Source organism: Chiloscyllium plagiosum, unplaced genomic scaffold (genome assembly GCF_037043375.1).
Source record: "Chiloscyllium plagiosum isolate Xiang-an unplaced genomic scaffold, Cpla_swu_hap1 HiC_scaffold_9, whole genome shotgun sequence".
Lineage (NCBI taxonomy): Eukaryota > Metazoa > Chordata > Chondrichthyes > Orectolobiformes > Hemiscylliidae > Chiloscyllium > Chiloscyllium plagiosum.
Genome location: NW_028270147.1, coordinates 67,477,709 through 67,502,884, shown reverse-complemented (window position 1 = coordinate 67,502,884; position 25,176 = coordinate 67,477,709). Strand labels below are relative to the sequence as shown.

General features: G+C 41.7%; 1 protein-coding gene across 1 annotated transcript in view; it reads right to left on the bottom strand.

The window, feature by feature from the left end:
• Positions 1-25,176, bottom strand: part of LOC122554733 (testicular spindle-associated protein SHCBP1L-like) — a 73,993-nt gene that overhangs the window by 29,050 nt on the left and 19,767 nt on the right. The window contains exons 3-7 of the mRNA XM_043700111.2: positions 23,037-23,251; positions 22,864-22,950; positions 9,973-10,191; positions 7,147-7,252; positions 1,616-1,769 (exon numbers count right to left, since the gene is read on the bottom strand). Coding sequence (XP_043556046.1) covers positions 1,616-1,769; positions 7,147-7,252; positions 9,973-10,191; positions 22,864-22,950; positions 23,037-23,251 — 781 coding nt within the window. The remainder of the gene's footprint in view (positions 1-1,615; positions 1,770-7,146; positions 7,253-9,972; positions 10,192-22,863; positions 22,951-23,036; positions 23,252-25,176) is intronic.

Below are 25,176 nucleotides of genomic sequence, written 5' to 3'. Positions count from 1 at the left end.
TTGAAAATTAAATGTATTTCTCTCTTCATGGCTGCTGCCAATCTGATGTGTGTTTCTAGGGTTCTGTATTTAAGTTTCCAGCATATGTAGTATTTTGCTATCATCTTGGGAATGTTGGACACAACCAAAAGTTTTACTCACTCTCTCCAGCATTTACACCTATCTTGCCTTCAGCGACAGGTTGCTCTGTTTGACCCATCCAATCTTTATGGCCTCCAGTTCCACTAATGTAATGACAATGAAAGGCATTCCACCTCTGGTGTACTGGCATTCCCTGACATTCTGAGCACATTTGTTTTTAAGTATAGACATGGGCAACGTCACTTCTGCCTCATGGTGCAACTATGTTGCATAGATAATTTAAATGCGCAATACTGTACTGCCACATGATAAGGTGAATTGACATTCATCATTAGCGAGTTTTGAGAAGTTGCATCATGTCAATGCAACATTCACTCAGAGCTAAGCATGGGGATAGGGTGCATGAGTAGTGGAAGCCTGAATGTGGACACTGGTATCTGATGTTGTATCATACGTGGATTTACCACCTGGCCTCACAACTGATGGATGCCTTTTAATTAAAGGTTTTCAGAGTTTTCAACTCTAAAACATCACTCATTTTTCCTGACCATAATTAAATTTCTTCCTGCGCTAGATCCATTTTCCTGCAATGATCCCTTGACTGCTTGTGACATCTGCCACTGCCAGCCATGCTTGCCTGTTGAGACATGTTGACCTGTTGTCAATTTGTCAACACAACTGAATCGGTAAAATTCAAGTCCTAGTATAACAGCGCTTTGCCCTTTTAGTAATCCCTATAACTCACAGAGTATATTTTATTTAAATTGAACGTCTGAAATTTAGAAAAATAGGAATCAAAAGAAAATAATGTCAAGAATAAGTTCTTCCTATTGTGTCTAAGTGGTGTGTTTTATTTTGTTAGATCAACTGGAACAAACAGATTCACGTCTAAGAACAAGATGAATAGAATTCAGTAATCAAGTGGTTGGGAAATAATTTAGTGCAATAAATGTAGGGCAATGAAGTAAGAAAGTGCAATTTTCATTCCTCCGTTTCTTAAATGGCCAGACAATCCTTCATTATTTCAGCAAATATGTCAGAATATTTAATTTAAATGAGTTAATGTTTGTGTTAAAATAAAATTTATTAAAATACGAACATATATGAACACTATGAGTACTTATCTGATAACTCAAGAATAATTCTGACAGTGCCTAATTATTTAAACATCTAAGATCTATCGTTAACAGTGGTTGCCATCTCAGTGACAAATTATCTGGATTATGGTAGCAATTAAGAACTTTCCACAAGTGAACTGGCAATCTCACTATTGTTTGTTTTTACTTAACTGAGGTTTTGCATTGGCTGAAGGGGAAGCATTAACTGAAGGGGATTACTGTCCAAAAATTCAAATGAACCAACATTAGAACGGGAATATAACGAAGGACCATACTAATTACAGTAGAAAACATCTACACAGATGTTGAAATTTCTCAGGGATTCCCCCTAATATTCTTCCATATTTATCAACTTTCAGTTGCAGTTAAGAAAAGATCATAATGGTGGCATATAAACATATTGTTTCACAACTTACCTCTAATAACGATATCATCTGTTAACATTCCAAATCCTGAGGCATGATATTCTCCTGGAAAAATTACCACTGTGTCTCCACTGAAGCAACTGTCTAAGGATGCATCTAAGTTGTCATGTTGCTGAATTAGTGTATTAGCAGAGAAATCCTTAATCTGCAGAAAGCAAGTATAACTGTAGCCCAAATAAATAATTGCATTCAAACAGAAAGATGGTGCTCCTCTGTGATAAATATCTTGACATTCTCACGCCCATATTTAGGAAAAGTAAGTTATTAAATGAAAACATATTCCATGCATTCTACAATTCAAGTGAAAAGCAGTCTATGTGCGTGAGGAATGAATGGTAAAAAAAAACTGGATTTTCTGTTTTGGTGTTCACAACCTTCCCACATTGACAATCAGCCTCAAAAATAAATAGGATATGGTATCAAATGGACTTTCTCTAAAAACACTTATAATGCTGATAGGTTACTTTCTGCACTCTCATTCATGTTATAATCTCGTTCCATGCCTTTGCCATGCTTTATTTGTGCAAATTAAAGTGATATTAAACATTGTCAGTTTTGGAAACTTTTACCTAAGAGTGGTATTGAAACACTGATCGTACTGAATCAGATCCAGACAATTATGCTTTCTGAAAACAATACAACACTGCAGATTTTCACCCCTCCAGAGCTAGCATACTTCAACTATGGTTAAACAGCTCAATGATTTGGGTGTTTCAACTAGCTCAGCAGGGGGATGGGAACTTGTGTTTTACTTCCAGTACATAGGAGGATGAGAATAGGGAGGACATGGACAGTATTTCACGGTGACAGGAGTGTGCTGACAGACAGCGAGCTGGCTTCAAGTGTGTCTACTTCAACATCAGGAATATCCAGAAAAAGGTAGGTGAGCTTGCAGCATGAAACTCTAGTACATTGGATGGGTCAGTTTTTGTCCAATGTGTGCAGGAGGGTTTCCTGACACATTATGTCGAAGGGCTGACAAGAGAGGAGGCTACACTGGATCTGGTACTTGGTAATGAACCAGGCCAGGTGTTTGATTTAGTGATAGGTGAGCACTTTGGAGCGAGTGACCATAATTTGGTTATGTTTAGTTTAGCGATGGAAAGGGATAGGTACATGCCACAGGGCAAGAAGTATAGATGGGGAAAGAGCAAATATAATGTGATTAAGCAACACTTAGGAGGCATGGAATGGGGCAGCAAAATGAAGGGGATGGGGACAATTGAAATGTGCAGCTGGTTGAAGGAACAGATATTGTGTGTCTTTGATAGGTATGTCCCTGTTAGGCAGGGAGGAAGTGATAAGGTAAGGGAGCCATGGTTTACTAAAGAAATTGTATCTCTTGTTAAGCGGAAGAAGGAGGCTTATGTGTTGATGAGGCAAGTTGGTTCAGATGAGGCAATGGAGAGTTACACAGCAACTAGGAAGGAATTAAAGAGAGAGTTAAGAAGAGCAAGGAGGGGACATGAGCAGTCTTTAGCAGGTGGAATGAAAGAGAATCCTAAAGCTTTCTCGGTATGTGAGGAATAAAAGGATGACTAGGGTAGGAATACGGCCTGTCAAAGACAGAAGTAGGAAGTTGTGTGTGAATCCTGTGGAGATCGGAAAGGTGCTAAACAAATATTTCTCATCTGTTTTCATTCAGGAAAAGGAGAATATTGTAGAGGAGAAGATTGAGATAGGGGTTATTAGACTTGAAACAATTGAGATTAGTAAAGAGGAGGTGTTATCAATTCTAGAAGGTGTGAAAGTAGGTAAGTCCCCTGAGCTGGATGGGATTTTTCCAAGAATTCCCTGGGAATCTAGGGAGGAGATGGCACAGCATTTGGCCTTGATCTCTGAGTCGTCATTGTCTACAGGTTTAGTACCAGAGGACTGGAGAACTGCAAATGTTGTGCCCTTGATCAAGAAGGGCAGTAGAGATGACCCAGTTAATTATAGACCAGTGAGCTCTATGTCTGTTGTAGGAAAAGTTCTGGAAAGGATTATAAGGGATAGGATTTATAATCATCTAGCAAGCACCAATTTGATTGGAAATTGTGAATATGGATTTGTCAAGGGCAGGTCATGTCTCTCAAACCTCATGAGTTTTTTGAGAAGGTGACCAAGCATGTGGATGAAGGTAGGGCAGTTGATGTGGTGTACATGGACTTCAGTAAAGCCTTTGATAAGGTTACAGATGGTAGGCTATTGGAGAAAATATGGAAGCATCGGATTGAAGGTGATTGGTCAATTTGGAATAGAAATTGGCTTTCTGTAAGAAGGCAATGAGTGCTGGTTGATGGAAAATATTCAGCCTGGAGTCCGGTTACTATTGGCGTGCCACAAGGATCTGTTTTGGGACCATTGCTGTTTCTCATTTTTATAAATGACTTGGATGCATGCATAGGTGGATGGGTTAGTAAGTTTATAGATGATACTAAAGTTGGTGGAGTGGTGGACAGTGTGGAAGAATGTTGCAGGGGGACTTGGATAAACTGCAGAATTGAGCTGAGAGGATGCAAATGGAGTTCAATTCAGATAAATGTAAGGTGATTCACTTTGGTAAGAAAACAGGAAGGCAGAATACTGGGTCAGTGGAAAGATTCTTGGTAGTGTGATTGTGCAGAGGGATTCTGGAGTCCATGTACACAGATCTCTGAAAGTTGCCACCGAAGTTGATAGCTGAAAATGTGTTGCTGGAAAAGCGCAGCAGGTCAGGCAGCATCCAAGGAACAGGAGAATCAACATTTCGGACATAAGCCCTTCTTCAGGAATGAGGAAAGTGTGTCTAGCAGGCTAAGAAACTGGAAAAATCTGAGTTCATCCCTTGTGGTTGGAGGGTTCCCAGGCAGAAGATGAGGTGCTCTTCCTCCAACCGTTGTGTTGCCATGGTCTGGCGAAGGAGGAGTCCAAGGACCTGCATGTCCTTGGTGGTGTGGGAGAGGGAGTTAAAGTGTTGGGCTACGGGGTGGTTGGGTTGGTTGGTCCGGGTGTCCCAGAGGTGTTCTCTGAAACGTTCCGCAAGTAAGCGGCCTGTCTCCCCAATATAGAGGAGGCCACATCGGATGCAGCGGATGCAATAGATGATGTGTGTGGAGGTGCAGGTGAATTTGTGGCGGATATGGAAGTGTCCCCCTCCAAGGCCCCAAGGGATACTTCCATATCCTCCACAAATTCACCTGCACCTCCACACACATCAATTATTGCATCCGCTGCACCCGATGTGGCCTCCTCTATATTGGGGAGACAGGTCGCCTACTTGCGGAACGTTTCAGAGAACACCTCTGGGACACCCGGAACAACCAACCCAACCACCCCGTAGCCCAACACTTTAATTCACCCTCCCACTCCACCAAGGACATGCAGGTCCTTGGACTCCTCCATCGCCAGACCATGGCAACACGACAGTTGGAGGAAGAGCGCCTCATCTTCTGCCTGGGAACCCTCCAACCACAAGGGATGAACTCAAATTTCTCCAGTTTCTGAGCCTGCTGGACACACTTTCCTCATTCCTGAAGAAGGGCTAATGCCCGAAACGTCGATTCTCCTGTTCCTTGGATGCTGCCTGACCTGCTGTGCTTTTCCAGCAACACATTTTCAGCTCTGATCTCCAGCATCTGCAGACCTCACTTTCTCACCCAAGTTGATAGCGCTGTTAAGAAGGCATACACTGTGTTAGGTTTCATTGGTAGAGGGATTGAGTTCCAAAGCATGATATCATGCTGTAACTGTACAAATAATGGTGATGATCCGAATGACAAGGACCAAAATTCACAGTTGCTTAATATTGAGGTCTCTCTTGGAGTATTGTGTGCAGCTCTGATCGCCCTATTACAGGAAGGATGTGGAAGCATTGGAAAAGGTGCAGAGGAGATTTACCAGGATGTTGCCTGGTCTGGAGCGAAGGTCTTATGAGGAAAGGCTGCAAGACTTGGATCTGTTCTCATTGCAGAGAAGAAGGCTAAGAGGGGGTTGAATAGAGACATACAAGATGATCAGAGGATTTAATAGGGTGGACAGTGAGAGTCTTTTTCCTAGGATGATGATGTTTGCTTGCACGAGGGGGCATAGCTGCAAATTGAGAGGTGATAGATTTAAAATAGATGTCAGAGGCAAGTTCTTTACTCAGAGTGTTAAAGGCGTAGAATGCCCTGTCTGCCAATGTAGTGAATTCAGCCACATTAGCGGCACTTAAACAATCCTTGGATAAGCATATGGATGATGATGGGATAGTGTAGGGTGATGAGCTTAGATTAGTTCACAGGTCGATGCAACATTGAGGGCCGAAGGGCCTGTTCTGTGTGTATTGTTCTATGTTTACTTAACTTCAAAACTGCACAAAACTAAATTGTTAAAAATTGTTTGGAAAAACCTGACTTGACGCTCCTCCCCACTTCTATGGTATGTATGGTGTAAAAAGTGCATAGAAATTTTCTGCTAAAAAATCTTGGCTGGGAGCACCATCTATAAATTGAACACCCAACTTCCTATTGCATTAAATCAAGCTCTGAAGCCATTTTAAGGCACAGTGATACGACGTCATTGGCTCCTTGTATAGAAAGGTCATGGTATTAAGGTGGGCGTTGCCTCATGTATTCTTACTCCTTGGCTGTTCCTGGTATAGTGCTATAAAAGGGACGGTTGTAGTCCTGACATATGCTGTTGACTTGAAAGACCACAATATTAAGCAACTGTGAATTTTGGTCCTTGTCATTCGGATCATCACCATTATTATTATACACTTTTTTTTCCTACTGTGCTGCACTTTTTCTATGGTGGATCTGCAGAAAAAGGGAAGAAGCTAAAACTGAGTGACTTTCATCCCTGCAAATTAAGGATAGGGAGAGGAAGAAAATTTGTGGATACGTGGTGCTTCCAAAGATATCAGGGGAAGGATGCAGGTGTTCACTCGGTAGCCTGGAGTGAGAGGTTTGATGTGGGATGTCCCTTCAGAGAAAAGAATTCCATGATGTTTAATCCTTCATGATAGCAGCATCCTTGCAAATGGTAACGTTCTTGTTGCTCTCTTTTTACACCTTCTTTAGTTTCTCAATATCATTTTTGTAGTGTGGAGACTAAACCTGTGCAGTACTCCAACTGAAGTTTTGCCAAGGCTGTATATAATTTTAGCATTAGTTCCCCACTTTTGTGTCTATTGCTCCAAACTTATTATCACTGTGTTTGCACTCCTAGTGACCTTATCAACATGTGAAATTACTTTCAGTGATTTTTTTGTTTGAATTCCCTGATGTTTTCTTCTACATGATTTAGGTTCTTACTTTGCAAGGATTAACTGGCCCTGTTATGGAATAGGATTAAACCTTGGAGCTGCTTGTCCTGTATGACTTAGTTTGACAGAGAATGGTATAAAGAATAATAAAGCCTTTAAGATATCTCCAAAAGTAATTTTAATTTTTGCTTTTGACAATAACATAAGTGTATTATTACTAATACACATTAATCAGGACAGCTATTACAATAAAGTGATGGACAGATATATTTGAACAGTTAACTTAATAAAACTCACTGGAATAACTCACCATGTCAGCTGTTAACATTTTTGCCACAATGTGTGTTACAATTTTTCCAGAAGAGCGTTGTCCTTTTCTACGCCTCAATATTCGTGGAAAAAACGGTCCATGTGCTCTGTCATTGACGAAAATAATGAACATAAAGAACTGAATTCAAGATATAACAGTAGGTGAGCAATGGCAAATATTTTTTAAAATTACTTCATCATTCTCAATAAATATACATTCGCTTGATGAATAAAATCTTTACTGGAAATGCAGTACTGCAATGGCCAATTAGGAAAATTAAACAGAGTGTCAGATTAAAATAAACTAATAATATTCCCAGCTGAAAATGTGTTGCTGGAAAAGCACAGCAGGTCAGGCAGCATCCAAGGAGCAGGAGATTCGATGCTTCGGGCATGAGCCCTTCTTCAGGAAAGAATTCCATGATGTTTAATCCTTCTTGATAGCAGCATCCTTGCAAATGGTAACGTTCTTGTTGCTCTCTTTTTACACCTTCTTTAGTTTCTCAATATCATTTTTGTAGTGTGGAGACTAAACCTGTGTGCAGTACTCCAACTGAAGTTTTGCCAAGGCTGTACATAATTTTAGCATTAGTTCCCCACTTTTGTGTCTATTGTGTCTAGTCCTTCTTTTCCTGAAGAAGGGCTCATGCCCGAAACGTCGATTCTCCTGCTCCTTGGATGCTGCCTGACATGCTGCGCTTTTCCAGCAACACATTTTCAGCTCTGATCTCCAGCATCTGCAGTCCTCACTTTCTCCTAACAATATTCCCACAAAATCTGAGAATTGAGAATTTTTAAAATCACCAAAGGATGACAAGATCGGGTTAGAAAATTAACTAAAGAATAAATTAGCAAGAAATTTAAAACAGAGGATTTAACTTTTGCTAGTAGTAAAAAAGGAAACAATTCATGAAAGTAAACATGAGTCCAATAGAAAGGGAAGAAATTATAATGTTACTCAAGGAAATGTTTATTCTCAACTGCGTAAACAAAAAAACCTACTGAAAATTGCAAAGTATATCACTGGATTTTCATGGACACATGAAAATGGTGACTAGGACCTCATTCTGGATTGCAGACCTCATTTGTGGAGTTTCAGATTTACATCAGCGCTATTTAAGGATGTAAGCTAGCTTAGGTTACAAACCGCATTCTGCATTCCTGATCTGGCCAGCTCCATAGTGGAGACTGAACTTTTAAAGGACTCAGATATCTTGAACCATAGCTTTTCAAAGGGTCCGTCATCCAAACTAAGTTCAAAAGGTGTCACCCATGACATGTGATTGCTTTGAAACATATAATTCTTAAGAGGCTAGATAGGGTAAATGCTGAGAGGATATTTCCCCTCATGGAGTGGCTCGGACCAGAAGGCATCGTCTCAGAATTAAGGGGTTCCAATTTAAAAGTGAGATAAGGAGAAATTTCTTCTCTCAAAGGGTTGAAAGCCTTTGGAACTCCTTGCCACAGAGAGCTCTGGGATAGGGTACTTGTGTATATTTAAGGCTGAGATAGATAGATTCATGATCTGTAGGGGAATCTAAGCTTATGGGGTAAAGGCAGGCAGGCAAGTAGACATGAGGAGTTTTGAATCAGCCATGAACCCATATTGAATGGCAGAGTAGGCTTGAGGGGCCAAACTGCCTACTTCTGTTCCTATTTCTTATGGCCTTATGCCCATCATCTCTAGCAATGCAGCCCCATACAATAGTATGCATTAAAATATCTTTCGCAAAACGTCAATCATAACATTACATTTCCTTAAAATAAAAATTCTTGTCAAACAGATCAATAAAAAATGTTAATCACCTAGACCCTTTAAAAGCAACACACAGCAGAAACTCTTCATATTGGAATCTTTATCTTGTATAAACAAACATCATGAATTGACATAAGAGATCAGAGAGTCATCCATCAGGCAGTCATGTAGTGGTACTGCCACTGGACTACAACTCCAGAATCCCATGCTAATGCTCTGGGGATATCTATTCAAATTCCACCATGTGAAAACAATGAAAATTTTGTATTATAAGCTAGTTTAATAGTGACCATGCAACACTATAGATTGTTGTAAAAATCAATCTAGTTCACTCTTACCTCATCTGGCCAGCTCCAGACACACAACCATTAGGGACAGGTAAGAAGTGCTACCTAGCCAGTAACACATACATTCCAATAATGGTTTTTTTTTTTAAAAATGCTATATTTTCTCTGGAACTTGGCTATTTCAGTACTCTAATGAATATCTGGGCTTTCAACCAAATTCGGAATGTTCAGAACAGATTGAAATTAATGACAAACTGGCGTAAAAACACCTTAAAAGTACAGATATGGAAAAAAATTTAAGTGAGTATTGCTTATATCCGTGCAGAATAATATTTCAAAGTGAGTGAAATACTCACAGGAAACAGATTTGAAGAACAAAGTTGATGATTCAAATATCCTACATGATTAGTTTTCTGGTTCATGCTGTCAGGAAGAGGTAAATTCCAAACAAAGAATGCAATATAATCTATAGGATATCCCAAACAGCTGTCAAGTTATTTATAAGCAACAAATTCAAGTGTATAACTGTCGTAGAATTGCAATCAGATAATGTGAATTTGTTGCTTGTCAATACACTTGAATTTGTTGCTTGTAAATACTTTGAGAGCTGTTTGTGATATCTTATATAATATAGATAATTTGATTTCAATCAATTCAGGTGGCTAAATGTACTAAAAGTACTGAAAAGCTTCAGGAAGAAAAAAACATTAAATGAAATAAATATTTGCATGATATAACTTTGCATTAAATTTAACATAATGAAGATCCACTTTGATGCTGTTACCTAAGACGCAAATCTTCCCAGATTTTTAGTAGTCCACAAATCATTAAAATTTCATAATATTTTTTCCAACATTCCACTGCTTCGGCTGCTGATGGGTCCTCTCTTATATTGCTTTGGTACTCAATAAGCTCCACACGTTTGTTTCTATACTTTTCCAATGTTCTTTTGAAACGCTGACCTATAGGGCCTGGTATTGTTCCATCTTGAATATCATAAAATCTGAGAATTATTAAAAACATGTAGAAGTGAATATAAAAAGATTATTGCAGTATAAGAATAGTTGGTAAAGTTTGCTTCTTAATTATGAAAAGTTCCTCCTAACTGCTAAATATTAAATAAACGTCTACCTCAGTTCTAGGTCCTAGAGCTGAACAAAGAGACCTTGGAATGCAGGTTCACATCTCCTTGAAAGTGGAGTCGCAGGTAGATAGGATAGTGAAGACGACGTTTGGTATGCTTTCTTTTATTGGTCAGAGTATTGAGTAGGAGTTGGGAGGTCATATTGCAGCTGTACATGACATTGGTTAGGCCACTGTTGGAATATTGCATGCAATTCTGGTCTCCTGCCTATCGGAAAGATGTTGTGAAACTTGAAAGGGTTCAGAAAAGATTTACAAGGATGTTGCAGGTTTGGAAGATTTGAGCTATAGGGAGAGGCTGAACAAGCTGGGGCTGTTTTCCCTGGAGCGTTGGAGGTTGAGGAGTGACCTTGTAGAGGTTTACAAAATCATGAGGGCCACGGATAGGGTAAATAGACAAAGTCTTTTTCTTGGGTTCAGGGAGTCCAGAACTAGAGGGGGCATAGGTTTAGGGTGAGAGGGGAAAGATATAAAAGAGATCTAAGGGGCAACATTTTCACGCAGAGGGTGGTATGTGTTTGGAATGAGCTGCCAGAGGAAGTGGTGGAGGCTGGTACAATTGCAACATTTAAGAAGCATTTGGATAGGTTTATGAATAGGAAGGGTTTGGAGGGATATGGGGCGGATGCTGGCAGGTGGGACTAGATTGGGTTGGGATATCTGGTCGGCATGGACAGGTTGGACCAAAGGGTCTGTTTCCATGTTGTACATCTCTATGACTCTACTATGGTCTCCCTGATCTTCTGAAATAGTTGACACAATGCCAGTGTGATCTATCTTGAAACTTAAGAACTGAGCACCCACAGATTTCTGGGCTTGAGAAGTCTGAATATTCACAACCACTGGTGAGAAGATTTGTCTCATCTGAATATTGAACCCTTGATCCTGAAATTTGGGTCCCTAGATTTAGAAATGATCGAGTGAAAATAAAACTACTAGTGCCTGAACCTTGAGGAAATCCAGCAGAAGATTTCAAAGTTGCATTCTTGAGTGATTTAATAAATTTCTTGTTTTGCACTTACTGACAGTTCTTAACCCAGAAGCTGTGTTTGTTGATTTACAATGCTGGCCATTTTAAAATCTCCTCTGTACAGTCTATTCTGATGACATGACGGTTCAGTTACCACATGACCCCACAAAATCGCATTAACAGCAGCACCATTTAAACCAATGGGACTGGAATCACGTTATAATCAATGCAAGTAGGGAAAGTTTGCATTCTACAAATAATGGTTTAAATTCAACAATCGTGTCATAGCCAATTCGCGCTGAAGAAATGCACGTCATATCAGAACCAACTGTGTTGCCAGAAAATTGGTGGAGTGTGGTGTTAAGGAGATGGAGGGTTCTGGTGGTATATCTTAATTAGTTTACAATGCTTTAACTTTATTTAACATTTGAATTTCTTTGAGTTGTGCAATATTAAAAAGAAATTGCGTTCTCTGTTGTAAGCTTCTGTCAAATTAAGTTCTCTCAAGGGACCATTTATGAAAATGTGACCTGAGTAGCATGTGGACACAGTTGTGTTTTTTAAAAAAGGTTTGCTTTGGATACCAGCTGTTGGATGCATTCCCAGTAAATCTTTTGTTCGGTTCTTGGCTGCTTATGGTGTTCTAGTTGTTTCCAGATAGAAAATGACAACTTCCAATTTGTGAAAAATTATGGAGAAAGGAAGTTATTGCCACCTGCAATGTTAATAGTTCACGGAACGCCAGGCTATTTCTCTGCAACGGAAGTACCTCTGGGTCTTTACTACACTATGACAAGTATAATTAGCACTTGAAGCTGTTGGTTTACGCATGACTCTGATATGTAGTAATATTTTTGTTCTTTGGTAACCTAAGCTCAATATCATAGGAACTCTTGTTCTTTATGTTCCAAGTTAAATGCTTCTTTAGTTTTTGTGCAAGCAACTTCGTACCTGCTTGTGGAATCCAGGTAATATGCAGCATATTGAAATTTGAATTGCTGTATACAATCTATCTATACTTGGCAAACAGCAATGATGGAGTTACAAAATGAGAAACTGGATTCTTAGCCATACTACATCTGAACCATTGCCAGCTCCATCACAAAAGTAAATAATTCAGCTCTAAGGAGAGGCTAAAAAAGCTAGGGTTGTTTTCTCTGGAGCAGCAGAGCTGAGGAGAGACTTGATAGAAGTCAATAAAATGGAGATGCGTAGGTAGGGTTGACAGTCAGAATCTCTTTCCTAGCGTTGAAATGTTTAATACTAGAGGGCATGCACTTAAAATGAGAGGGGGAAAGTTCAAATGACATGTGAGGGGCAGGGTTTTTTTTATGTGGAGAGTGGTATGCGTCTGGAACATGCTGCCAGGGATGGTGGTGGAGGCAGATACGAAAGGGGTGTTTAAGGGGCTTTTAAATAAGTATATAAAAATGCAAGAAATGTAGGAATATGGAACAGGTGCAGGCAGCAGGGATTAATTTCATTTGTCGACATGTTCGGCATAACATCTGGGCTGAAGGGGCGGTTCCTGTGCTGTAGTGTTCTATGTTCTAATTCTAAACTCTCCAGCTAAGGAAATCAGCTTCCCAGTATCTACATTATCAAACCCTTGCTGTTCATTCTTATGAATTCCAGATAACATCAGGCCATTCTATTTAGCTTCCCTTCACACCTAGGAAACAATGTAGTGAACTTTAATGGCAGCCTGCGAAAGGCAAGTGTATCATTTACACAGAGCACACACTGTATACCAGGTGTGATTTCATCACAGTCACATATAATCATAACAAGAATTTTTTTTCCTTTTATAGTCTAACACCTTAATAATGCAAGGAGGAGGCTAGAAAAGTACAGCAAGTCAGGCAGCATCAGAAATTGGACAAGTCCAAAGTTTCAGATATAACCCTTCTTCAGGAATGGAGGTGGGAGTAGAAGGAGTTTCAGATAAAGAGAGGGGTGGATGCTTATGGGTGGGGAGAGGGGCAGAATGGTGAGTTGATGATGGGTGAATATAGGTGGTAGGTTCAACCTGGTAGGTCAATGGAGGGGGGGGGGGGGCGCGGGAAATGAATCCGGTTGGTAGCTGAAAGAAAAGATAGGTCACAAGGGTGGAAGGGAGGAGGAGGGATGAAATGGAGGAGGTGAGGCTAGAAAAGTGAGTTGGGGGATAAGTGGTAAAGTTATTTGAAATTGGAGAATTCAATGTTGAATCCTCTGGTCCAGGCGGAAAATGAGGTGTTATTCCTCCAATTTGCAGTCTCATTCACTGTGGCAATGGAGGAAACCGAAGATGGGCATGTTGGAGAGGGAGTGGAAAAAGGAATTGAAATGGGCGGTGACCAGGAGGTCAGGCTTGCCCTTGCGGGTCAGGCTGAGATGCTCTGCAAAACATCCCTTAGTTTACATTTAGTCTCACCGATGTAGAGAAGACCACATTGGGAGCACCAGATACAGTAAATTAGCTTGGACGAGAGGTAGATGAACCACTGTCTCACCTGGAAGGACCTTTTCAGACCCTGGGTAGAGGTGAGGGAGGTGGTGTGCCGTCGGGTTTTTTCATCTTTTACGGTTGCAGGGGCCTCTTTGTCTCCACCTGCTCCTGCCCCACCGAACTCATCTCTGCGTACCTTGACACCGTCCTGTCCCCCTTAGTCCAAGAACTCCCCACCTACGTTCAGGACACCACCCATGCCCTCCACCTGCTCCATGATTTTCGCTTCCCCAGTCCCCAACGCCTTATTTTCACCATGGACATCCAGTCCCTGTACACCTCCATCCCCCATCATGAAGGACTCAAAGCCCTCCGCTTCTTTCTTTCCCGCCGTACCGACCAGTACCCTTCCACTGACACCCTCCTTCGACTGACTGAACTGGTCCTCACCCTGAACAACTTCTCCTTCCAATCCTCCCACTTCCTCCAAACGAAAGGAGTAGCCATGGGCACACGCATGGGCCCCAGCTATGCCTGCCTCTTCGTAGGATATGTGGAACAATCCATCTTCCGCAACTACACTGGCCCCACCCCCCACCTTTTCCTCCGCTACATCGATGACTGTATCGGCGCCGCCTCGTGCTCCCACGAGGAAGTTGAACAGTTCATCCACTTCACCAACACCTTCCACCCCGACCTCAAATTCACCTGGACAGTCTCAGATTCCTCCCTCCCCTTCCTCGACCTTTCTATTTCCATCTCAGGCGACCGAATCAACACGGACATCTACTACAAACCGACCGACTCCCACAGCTACCTGGACTACACCTCCTCCCATCCTGCCCCCTGTAAAAACGCCATCCCATTCTCCCAATTCCTTTGACTCCGCCGCATCTGCTCCCAGGAGGACCAGTTCCAAAAACGCACAACCCAGATGGCCTCCTTCTTCAAGGACCGCAATTTCCCCCCCGACGTGGTCGACGATGCCCTCCACCGCATCTCTTCCACTTCCCGCTCCTCCGCCCTTGAACCCCGCCCCTCCAACCGCCACCAGGACAGAACCCCACTGGTCCTCATCTACCACCCCACCAATCTCCATGTACAGCGCATCATCCGCAGTCATTTCCGCTACCTCCAAACGGACCCCACCACCAAGGATATATTTCCCTCCCCTCCCCTATCAGCATTCCGTAAAGACCACTCCCTCCGTGACTCCCTCGTCAGATCCACACCCCCCACCAACCCAACCTCCACTCCCGGCACCTTCCCCTGCAACCGCAGGAGGTGCAAGACTTGCGCCCACACCTCCCCCCTCACCTCCCTCCAAGGCCCCAAAGGAAACTTCCATATCAGCCACAGATTCACCTGCACCTCCACACATATCATCTATTGCAGCCTCTGCACCCGATGTGGCCTCCTCTATATTGGGGAGACAGGCCGGCTACTTGCGGAGCATTTCAGAGAACACCTCTGGGACACCCGGACCAACCAACCCAACCACCCTGTAGCTCAACATTTCAATTCCCCCTCCCACTCCACCAAGGATATGCAGGTCTTTGGACTCCTCCATCGTCAGACCACAACAAAATGACGGTTGGAGGAAGAACGCCTCATCTTCCGGCTAGGAACCCTCCAACCACAAGGGATGAACTCGGATTTCACCAGTTTCCTCATTTCCCCTCCCCCCACCCTGTCTCAGTCAAATCCATCAAATTCAGCACCGCCTTCCTAACCTGAGATCTTCTTCCCGACCTCTCCGCCCCCACCCCAGTCTGACCTATCACCCTCACCTTGACCTCTTTCCACCTATCACATTTCCGACGCCCCTCTCCCAAGTCCCTCCTCCCTACCTTTTATCTTAGCCTGCTGGACAAACTTTCCCCATTCCTGAAGAAGGGCTTATGCCCAAAACGTCGATTCTCCTGTTCCCTGGATGCTGCCTGACCTGCTGCGCTTTTCCAGCAACACATTTCCAGCTCTGATCTCCAGCATCTGCAGACCTCACTTTCTCCTCTTTGTCGGCCAAGTCAAATAGTTCCTCTTCTGTACACAAACGGATACTGTTCCCCAACTCTTCCCACAGTTACATCGATGACTGCATCGCTGTTGCATCCTGCACCCAGGCTGAATTGGAGCAGTTTATCGACTTTGCCAACAATTTCTACCCTGCCCTCAAATTCACTTGGTCCATCTCGGACACCACCCTCCCCTTCCTTGACCTTTCAGTTTCCATCACCGGCATCAGTTTACGAACTGACATTTACTACATACTCACAGACTCCCATAACTACCTGAACTACATCTCCTGCCAACATGTATCCTGCAAAGACTCCATCCCATCTTCCCAATTCCTCCATCTCCGTCACATCTGCTCTGACGAGGAGATGTTCCAAGCATCCCTATTTTAAACAATGTGCTTTTCCCACCTCTGTCATCCAGACAGCCCAATGCACTCCTCCATTCCCTGCTCCACTGGGGTAAACCCTGCCCTGTTCAAACATAATAAAGACAGGGTGCCCCTTGTCCTCACTTTCCACCCCACCTGATTATGCATCCAATGTATCATCCTCAAACACTTCCGCCAACTTCAATTAGACAGGGCCACCAATAACATCTTCCCCTTTTTGCTTTCTGCAGGATCCGCTCGGTTCATCACTCCTTGGTTCGCACCACCCTCCCAACCAAACCCCACAAAGACCAGGTATCTTCCCCTGCAACCATAAAAGACGCAAAACCTGCTGGCACACCACCTCCCTTACCTCCATCCAGGGCCCTAAACAGTCCTTCCAGGTGAGACAGAGGTTCATCTGCATCTCCTCCAACCTAGTTTACTATATCCAGTGGTCCCAATGTGGTCTTTTCTACATTGGTGAGATCAAACGTAAACTAAGGGCACATTTCGCAAAGCATCTCAGCCAGACTCACAAGGGCAAGCTCGACCTCCTGGTCACCGTCCATTTCAATTCCTCTTCCAACTCTCTCTCCGACATGTCCATCCTTGGTCTCCTCCATTGCCACAGTGAATATGACTGTAAATTGGAGGAATAACACCTCATTTTTCACCTGGGCAGCCTACAGACCAGAGGACTCAACATTGAGTTCTCCAGTTTCAAATAATCTTCCCACCCATCCCCCAACTCACTTTATAGTCCCGCCTCATCCCTTTCATCCTTCCAAGAGACCTTTCCTTTCAGCTACCAACCGATTCATTCCTCTCATCGACCTACCTGCCACCTGTATTCACCTATCACCACCTCACTATGCCGCCTCTCTCCCCACCCATAACCCTTCCTCCCCCCGCCTCATAATCTGAAAATCCCCCTACCCCCAATCTCCATTCCTGAAGAAGGGTTATATCCGAAACATCAGACTTCTCCACCTCCTGATGCTGTCTGGCTAGCTGTATTGTTTCAGCCACCTGCTTGTCTACTTTGGATTCCAGCATCTGCAGTTCTTTTTGTTCTAACCTTTATGATGTAGGCTAATATATTATTTTTAATTGCTTGCTGTGCTCTTTTGTTAACTTTCTGTGATTCGTATGCTAGGACACCGCAAAATTTCCTGCATATTAACATGTAGTAATCTGCGATCTTTTTAAAAAAAAAAATATTTTTATTCTGCCTAGCATGGTGGATAATTTTACATTACACTAAATATGACACATTCCTTCCACTCGCTTAAGCTGTTCATATACTCTTGCAGCCTCTTTCCATCCAGTTACACCTCAAGCAGAAATTAATGAAGCCTGGTGGAGTGGGCAGGATGGTGTGCAGACCAGGACAGCTGCACAAGGTGCTGCTCCTCTGACTCCTGGTGATGGGAAAACTGTCCCACTTTTGTTAAGTGACAGGAAGGAAATAATTCTGAGCTACTTAAAACTAAATATCTGTTAGCACTTGAAGATTTAATGATGACTTAGGGATTTCACACAAGTGTCCAAACCCATCAGAAAACGTGGCCTCCTCTGCTGGTCCTCTGCACCACCCTGCCCACCAGTACATGGTATCATTTAACCCTTTTCTGACATCTTCTGGATGTATGCCCGTCACAAGCAGGCAAGTTCAGAATACATGTACTTGTACAGATGTATATCAGCCTTTTAAATCTGGTGCGGATACCAGCAATGCAGATGTCTGGAGAATGGAGACTTTTTCCAGAAATCGTACATGGTAAGATAGGCTAGTATTGGGCAAAATGGGTGCCAAAAGGGCATGGTATTGAATTATGCTTTGAGAGAGATTTCACTGGACCTTGTGTCAAAAAAACCTCCAAAAAAAAACTAGATAAAACTAGCCAAAGGAAGGTAAGAGTCAGCCCTATGATTGATTGATAAACTCATAGATTCATAGTGTCATAGAGCACAGTAAGAGATTCTTTGGTTCAATCAGTTCATGCCAAACATAAACCCAAATTAGACTAGTCCAACCTTCCCAGCACTGGCCCATATCCTTCGAAACTTATTTTTTTACTTACTTACCTTGTCCTGAGCTTGGATGGCACTGGCGACAGTGAGAGCCCAGTGAAGAGATTACGAATGGACCCAGTGTATGTACTTGAGCAGGCCTACCATACATCTCAAGGGGTCTCAAGCCAGGCCCAGGGTGTGGACCTCAGGCAGGCCCTTCGGTGGACCTCCCACTGAATGTGAGTGGGCCCAGGGCCTGGATTTCGAGCAGGTCCCTACCTACTTTTCCAAAGCAGGCACAAGACCTACAATCAGTGGCTGCTACATCAGCAGAGGTAACATTGATGAGATAAGTCCAGCAGCAAACGATGGCACTTGAGGATAAATGACTTTGTTGTTGGCTGGATCCAGCACAGGTGGTAGCGAACCAATGGCAGAAGGGCATCACAGCAACCTCGATCAGGTAGGCTCAGTGATGAGAGGTACAATTCTGACATTGGTTGGTCCAGTGCAGGCAGTGGCAAGGCAGTGGTGGAGGAGTATCAGCCCAGTGGCTATGATGACGCCTGAGGATCAGTGACTTTGACGTTGGTTGGGTCTGGTATAGACGGCAATGGTGCAGTGGAGGAGGGATGGCAGCACAGGCTTTGTTGATGATGACAAGCTGGCTCAGGACTGATTGAATCTTGTTAAGTTATACCTTTCTTTTCTCCCCCTTGTTCTTAAATTATTCAAAATGGCACGATATCGTGGCGACAAAGAAAGTTTTTCACTGTATTTTATTGTACTCTTACTGCAAAGTACACATGACGGTAAAATCAAACTCAAATCTCTCCACTAAGATATTGGTCCCTGTCCAGTTCAGGTTAAATCTTTTTTGAACTGATCTTTTCTGTCCCAGAAGAGATCCCAATTGTCCAAAAACCCAAATTCCTCAACAAAATAGGACGTCTTCAGCCACTGACTCATCTCCTTTATCCTTTTGATCCTTCCCTCATTTGACTTTAGCATAAACCAGATATTACTACTTTTAAGGTTCCATTTTTTAATCTTCTAACTAATATCTTATATATTCACTCAGTAAAGCTTTAATCTTTTCCCTAAAAATGTCATTCCTACCAATGTGTAAAATAATTTCTGGCTTCTCAATATCTCCTTTAACAATATGCATGAAACATTTAGAGACATCCTTTATCCTAGCACCAGGAAAGCAGCATACCATTCTAAATTTATGCTCACTGCCTCAGAATCTTCTGCCTGTGCCCCTGATATGAAAGTCCTGATAACAAGCATTCTTCTAAATTTTGTCAAACACTGCCTAACATAACAATCATTACTGGTATCCAATAACTGACTGTCCCTTCTACTTTCCTCAGAGACGCTATCCATTTCAAGAGTACCCAAAGCTAAATATCTATTTGAAAAAGGAATAGCCACTGGAGACTTTTGAACTAACTTCTTAACTTTCCTGACAGTCGCCCGTCTATCTGACTGATCCTGCTGTAATTACTTTTCTACATCTACTAGCCATCTCACTCTGTGCCTGTTGTACACCCTCAATGTTGTTAAGCCTAAAAAAAAAGCAACTTTCAACAACACCTTATACATAAAATAAACTACCTTTCATTACCAAGAGAAAGTAATGTTTAAATGCGAAAAAATTAATAATTAAGCATAAAATTCTTAAATAAAATCAACCACTTAGTTGATTTATTGAATTAAACGACTTCTTTTCAATAAATTCCTTAGATTAAAAAATATCTTATCCAGAGCTGACTCCCCAAAATGAAAACATAACTCTGTTTTAAAAAAATTCCTCAGCTAATCAAAAGAATTTCTTGCAATGTAGAAAATAAACTCTCTTTAAAACGCGTATAGTCTTTTCTTAAGCTTCTAAATTTGGGAAAAAAAACTTCCGCGGTTCACTGAAGGCCTCAGAAAGCTTGTAGAAAGATGTCTGTTGGAGAAAAAATGTGCTTGTTTTTGTTTTTTTAATATTAAAGAAACAAAATAAATAAAAATTTTATATTTGTGAAATATAATAACTACAACAAAACTATAATAACTATGTAAGTAAGCCTGCAATTTCAGGAGCTGCTGCAAGATCCACACTGTTCACTTGATCTTGACATAGAGTCATAGAGATGTACAGCACAGAAACAAACCTTCAGTCCAACTCGTCCACGCCGACCAGATATTCCCAATCTAATCTAGTTCCGCTTGCCAGCACCCGGCCCATATCCCTCCAAATCCTTTTTATACATATACAATATTCATATACCAGATGCCTTTTAAATGTTGTAATTGTACCAGCCTTATCAACTCCCTCTAGCAGCTCATTCCATACACACACCACTCTCTGTGTGAAAAGGTTGCCCCTAAGGTCACTTTTATATCCTTCCCCTCTCATCCTAAATCTATGCCCTCTAGTTATGGACTCCCCCACCCCAGGGAAAACACGTTGTCTATTTACCATATCCATGCCCTTTATGATTTTATAAACCTCTATTAGGTCACTCCTCAGCATCCAATGCTCCAGGGAAAACAGCCCCAGCCTCTTCAACCTCTCCCTATAGCTCAAATCCTTCGACCCTGGCAACATCCTTATAAATCGTTTCTGAACTCTTTCAACTTCACAACATCCTCCCGTTAGGAAGGAGACTAGAACTGCATGCAATAATCCAAAGGGGCCTACCCAACATCCTGTACAGCCACAACATGACCTCCCAACTCCTATACTCAATGCTCTGACCAAGTAAAGGAAAGCATATCAAACACCTTATTCATTATTCTATCTATCTGCGGCTCCACTTTCAAGGACCCTGTAAACCTGCACTCCAAGGTCTTTGTTCAGCAACACTCCCTAGGACCTTACCATTAAGTGTATATGTGCTGCTAAAATTTGCTTTCTGAAAATGTAACACCTCGCACTAATCTAAATTAAACTCAATCTGCCACTCCTCAGCCCATTGGCCCATCTGATCAACATCCTGTTGTAATCTGAGGTAACCTTCTTCACTATCTACTACACCTCCAATTTTGGTGTCATCTGCAAACTTACTAACTATACCTCTTATGCTCACATCCAAATCATTTATAGAAATGATGAAAAATAGTGTACCCAGCACCAATCCTTGTGGCACTCCACTGGTCACAGGCCTCCAATCTGAAAGACAACCCTCCACTACCACCCCCTGTCTTCTATCTTCGAGCCAGTTCTGTATCCAAATGGCTGGCTCTCTCTGTATTCCATGAGATCTAACCTTGCTAACCAGTTTCCCATGAGAATCTTGTTGAACGCCTTACTGAAGTCCATATAGATCACATCCACCACTCTGCCCTCATCGATCCTGTTTGTTACTTCTTCAAAAAACTTACTCAAGTTCGTGAGTCATGATTTTCTACACAAAAAGCCATGTCGACTATCCCTAATCAGTCCTTGCCTTTCCAAATACATGTAAATCTTGTCCCTCAGGACTCCCTTCAACAACTTGACCACCATTGACGTCAGGCTCACCGATCTATAGTTCCCTGGCTTGTCCTTACTACCATTTTTAAATAGTGGTACCACATTAGCCAACCTCCAGTCATCTGGCACCTCACCTGCGACTATCAATGATACAAATATCTCAGCAATCACTTCTCTAGCTTCTCACAGATTTCTGGGGATTTATCCACCTTTATATATTTCAAGACATCCAGCACTTCCTCCTCTGTAATATGGGCATTTTCAAGATGTCACCTTCCATTTTCCCATATTCTATATCTTCAATGTCCTTCTCCACAGTAAGCATTGATGCAAAATACTCATTTAGTATCTCCCCCATCTCCTGCGGCTCCACATAATGGCCGCCTTGCTGATCTTTGAGGGGTCCTATTTTCTCCCTAGTTACCCTTTTGTCCTTAATGTATTTATAAAAACCCTTTGGATCCTCCTTAACACTATTTGCCAAAGCTATCTCATGTCCCCTTTTTGCCTTCCTGATTTCCTTAAAGTGTACTCCTACTGCCTTTGTACCCTTCTAAGGATTTACTCAATCTGTCCTGTCTATACCTGACATATGCTTCTTTCTTTTTCTTAACCAAACCCTCAATTAGTTGATGGTGCCAAAAATTATAAAATCAGACAAGGAATAGATGGCTGGTGGACTTGGAATGCATTTCCTTGTACTGACAGCAGTTGAAAACACTACCACAAGACTGAAAATAATGAAGCATATGTTGCCACTTCATCAAAAATCTTGACTGTTTGAGCTTCAGATTCTACTCTACTTCCACCAGTAGAATTGAGCAATCCAAGAAGGGAAATTGATCCTATACCGTGACAGCGAAAAAAAACATGAGAAAGGGAAAGTGACACTGGCTGATCCATAACTAGGCATTCTGACTAAATGGCAGTATGCACTCCTCACAAACAGCCAAAAAATTGTGGCAAGCTGTTATGAAGATGCTTCCAAGCCAGCTCCAACGCTCTTCAACACAGCTTCTAAAGTCAAAGCTAGGCTCTTCACTGCAGCAGGAACCAGTTTACCTGGCAAAACCATATTAGTACTTCTGCCCTCTATGCATATAAGACCACATGTCAGGAATTATTTCAAAAATAGTTCAATTTCTTCATTCTTGTATATGCATGAACAATAAAACATTGAGCTTTTCTCATTTTTTTGCATTTTACACCATTGTTAGTTGCTATAGTTTTTGAAACAGTTTTATAGAACTGGCTTACAAACGTATACGTTCTTCTATAAGTGCAGTGTAATTTTCACAGCCTTCCTCATCATCCCAGTCTCTCCACAGAAAGTCATAAAAGAATCTGAAAAATTCATAATAAAATGGAGTTAACAATCTGTAGAAATTGACATGATCATTAAATTTGGAAAAGTTTATTTTTGTATTTACCTAACATTTTCCAGAGCTTGAGCAATACCACGTACAGCTGAATCCTGATCATCTATTGGATAAACTTCCAACAATGGAACACAGTGATCTAACTCATCCAAAACTTCCTCAACAAGTTCTCTTGGCAGATTAGCAATATTCGAAGAATATGGTTCTATGATTGACACTGTAGCTCGCAAATGAGAAGATTGGCTTTGTCGAGGTCTACAATTGACCTACAAAACATTAAAGGGAAGACAAAAAAATCACCCACAATTACTAGGACCATCATCATTAACTTAAAACATACAAGCCCCATATATTAAAAAAATGATATGACATCAGCCCACAAGTAAAATACCTGTGAACATTATTGCTTCAAGATTTTTAATTCTGCATGATCAGATAATATCCACTCCTGTCTGTAAAGCTTTGACATGAACATAAATACAGCAAGACCTGGATAACATTAAAGCTCGGTGGAAAATAACATTTTCTAGACAACGACCATCTGCAGCTGGATAGAATCCAACCTTCAACATTCAATGCCATTACCAGCACAGAATGCTCCACCATCAATATCTTGGGTGTTACCATTGACCAGAAACTGGCTCGCCACATAAATACTTTAACAGCATGCCAGAATCTGCAGCAAGTAATTCACTCCCTGACTCCCAAAGGCTTGTCCACCAACTACAAGAAACAGATTAATTGTGCAATGGAATTCTCCCCATGTGTTTGACAGTATCCAGTACAAATCAGACTGACTGACTACCATAATATCCAAAAGTCATAGTTTATAATCCATTTGTAATACTCAAAACATTCCCCTCTACAGGTGTGACCTCATAACTGTAGTCACTCTTTCCTTCACTAAAGCTCAAAACTCTTCAGAGAATGCCACAAGAACATAACACCCTTACCTTCTCCATTTTATAGTGGATGTGACTGACTTTGATGGTGCAGCTAGTATCCTGCCAAAACTGCAGGTCTTTAATGTGGCCTGCAGCATCAATGAATCATAGTTATTTTAAGTGTATGATAAAGTCTGAGTGGCCCTTTCATTGTCCACTCAGAGGAAAGACTTTCCCCAGAATAGGTCCTGGCTCACACTCTCAGCCTAAGCAGAAGATTCCAATCGTTAAGGCTGGGATCCTCTGACAAATTCATGAATTCCCAAAGTCTGTCTGCACAAGTCAGAAATATGATGACGTATTCTACATTCACTACAGATAAGTGCAGCTTCACCTTCATTCACGAAACTCAATATCATCCAGGATACTGCAGTCCATTTGATTGGCTTTCAATGTTCCCACCTGAAATATTCATTTCTTTCACCGCCCAATGCACAGCTGTAGCACTGTGTACCATCAATAAGATTCACTGCAACAATGTGCCAAGACTACTTTGACAACACAATTCAAAACCATGAACTATATTACCTAGAAAAACAAAGGCAACAGATGCATTAGACATAACTATCTCTAAGTTTCCCCCCAAGTCACATACCATCATGACTTAACACTACATTGCCATTCCTTCATTCCTGCTGAACTAGAGGCCTGAACTACCTTAACACACTGAGTTGATCCATATCACAAGAACTATAGAGATTTAGGAAATGGCCCAGTATCAGTTGCTCAAAGGCAATTAGTGACGGAAATTAAGATGGTCTTGCCAGAGTGCAAATGTCTCAAGTACAATAAAAAAGATTCAAGTGCATTCAACATAAACACGTGTTGAATTTAGCTCTTACGTCAGTATTTAGACTCTGCAATGATACTTGGAGCTGTGGTCCTGCTAGAATTTAACCCGAGGGTCATGTCATAGGTAAGTAAATACTTCCTTGCAGCACTATCAAAAAGACCCTCAAGCACTTTGATGATTGAGAGAAGACTGATGTGGCAATTGACCAGATTAGATTTTTCCTTTTTGTAGATTGGATTCATACCAGCACTTTTATACTGTGCTTAATGGTGCCAGGATTGCAGATACTGGAATAGCTTGATTATTGACACAGCTTGTTCTGAAGTACATGATTTCAGTTCTACAGTACAATGTTATTAGGAACATGGCTTTTGTTGCCCCAGTGTACTCAAGCAATTTCTTGATGTCTCAACAAGTGAATGAATTGGTTAACAGCAAGTATTCAGGACTTTAG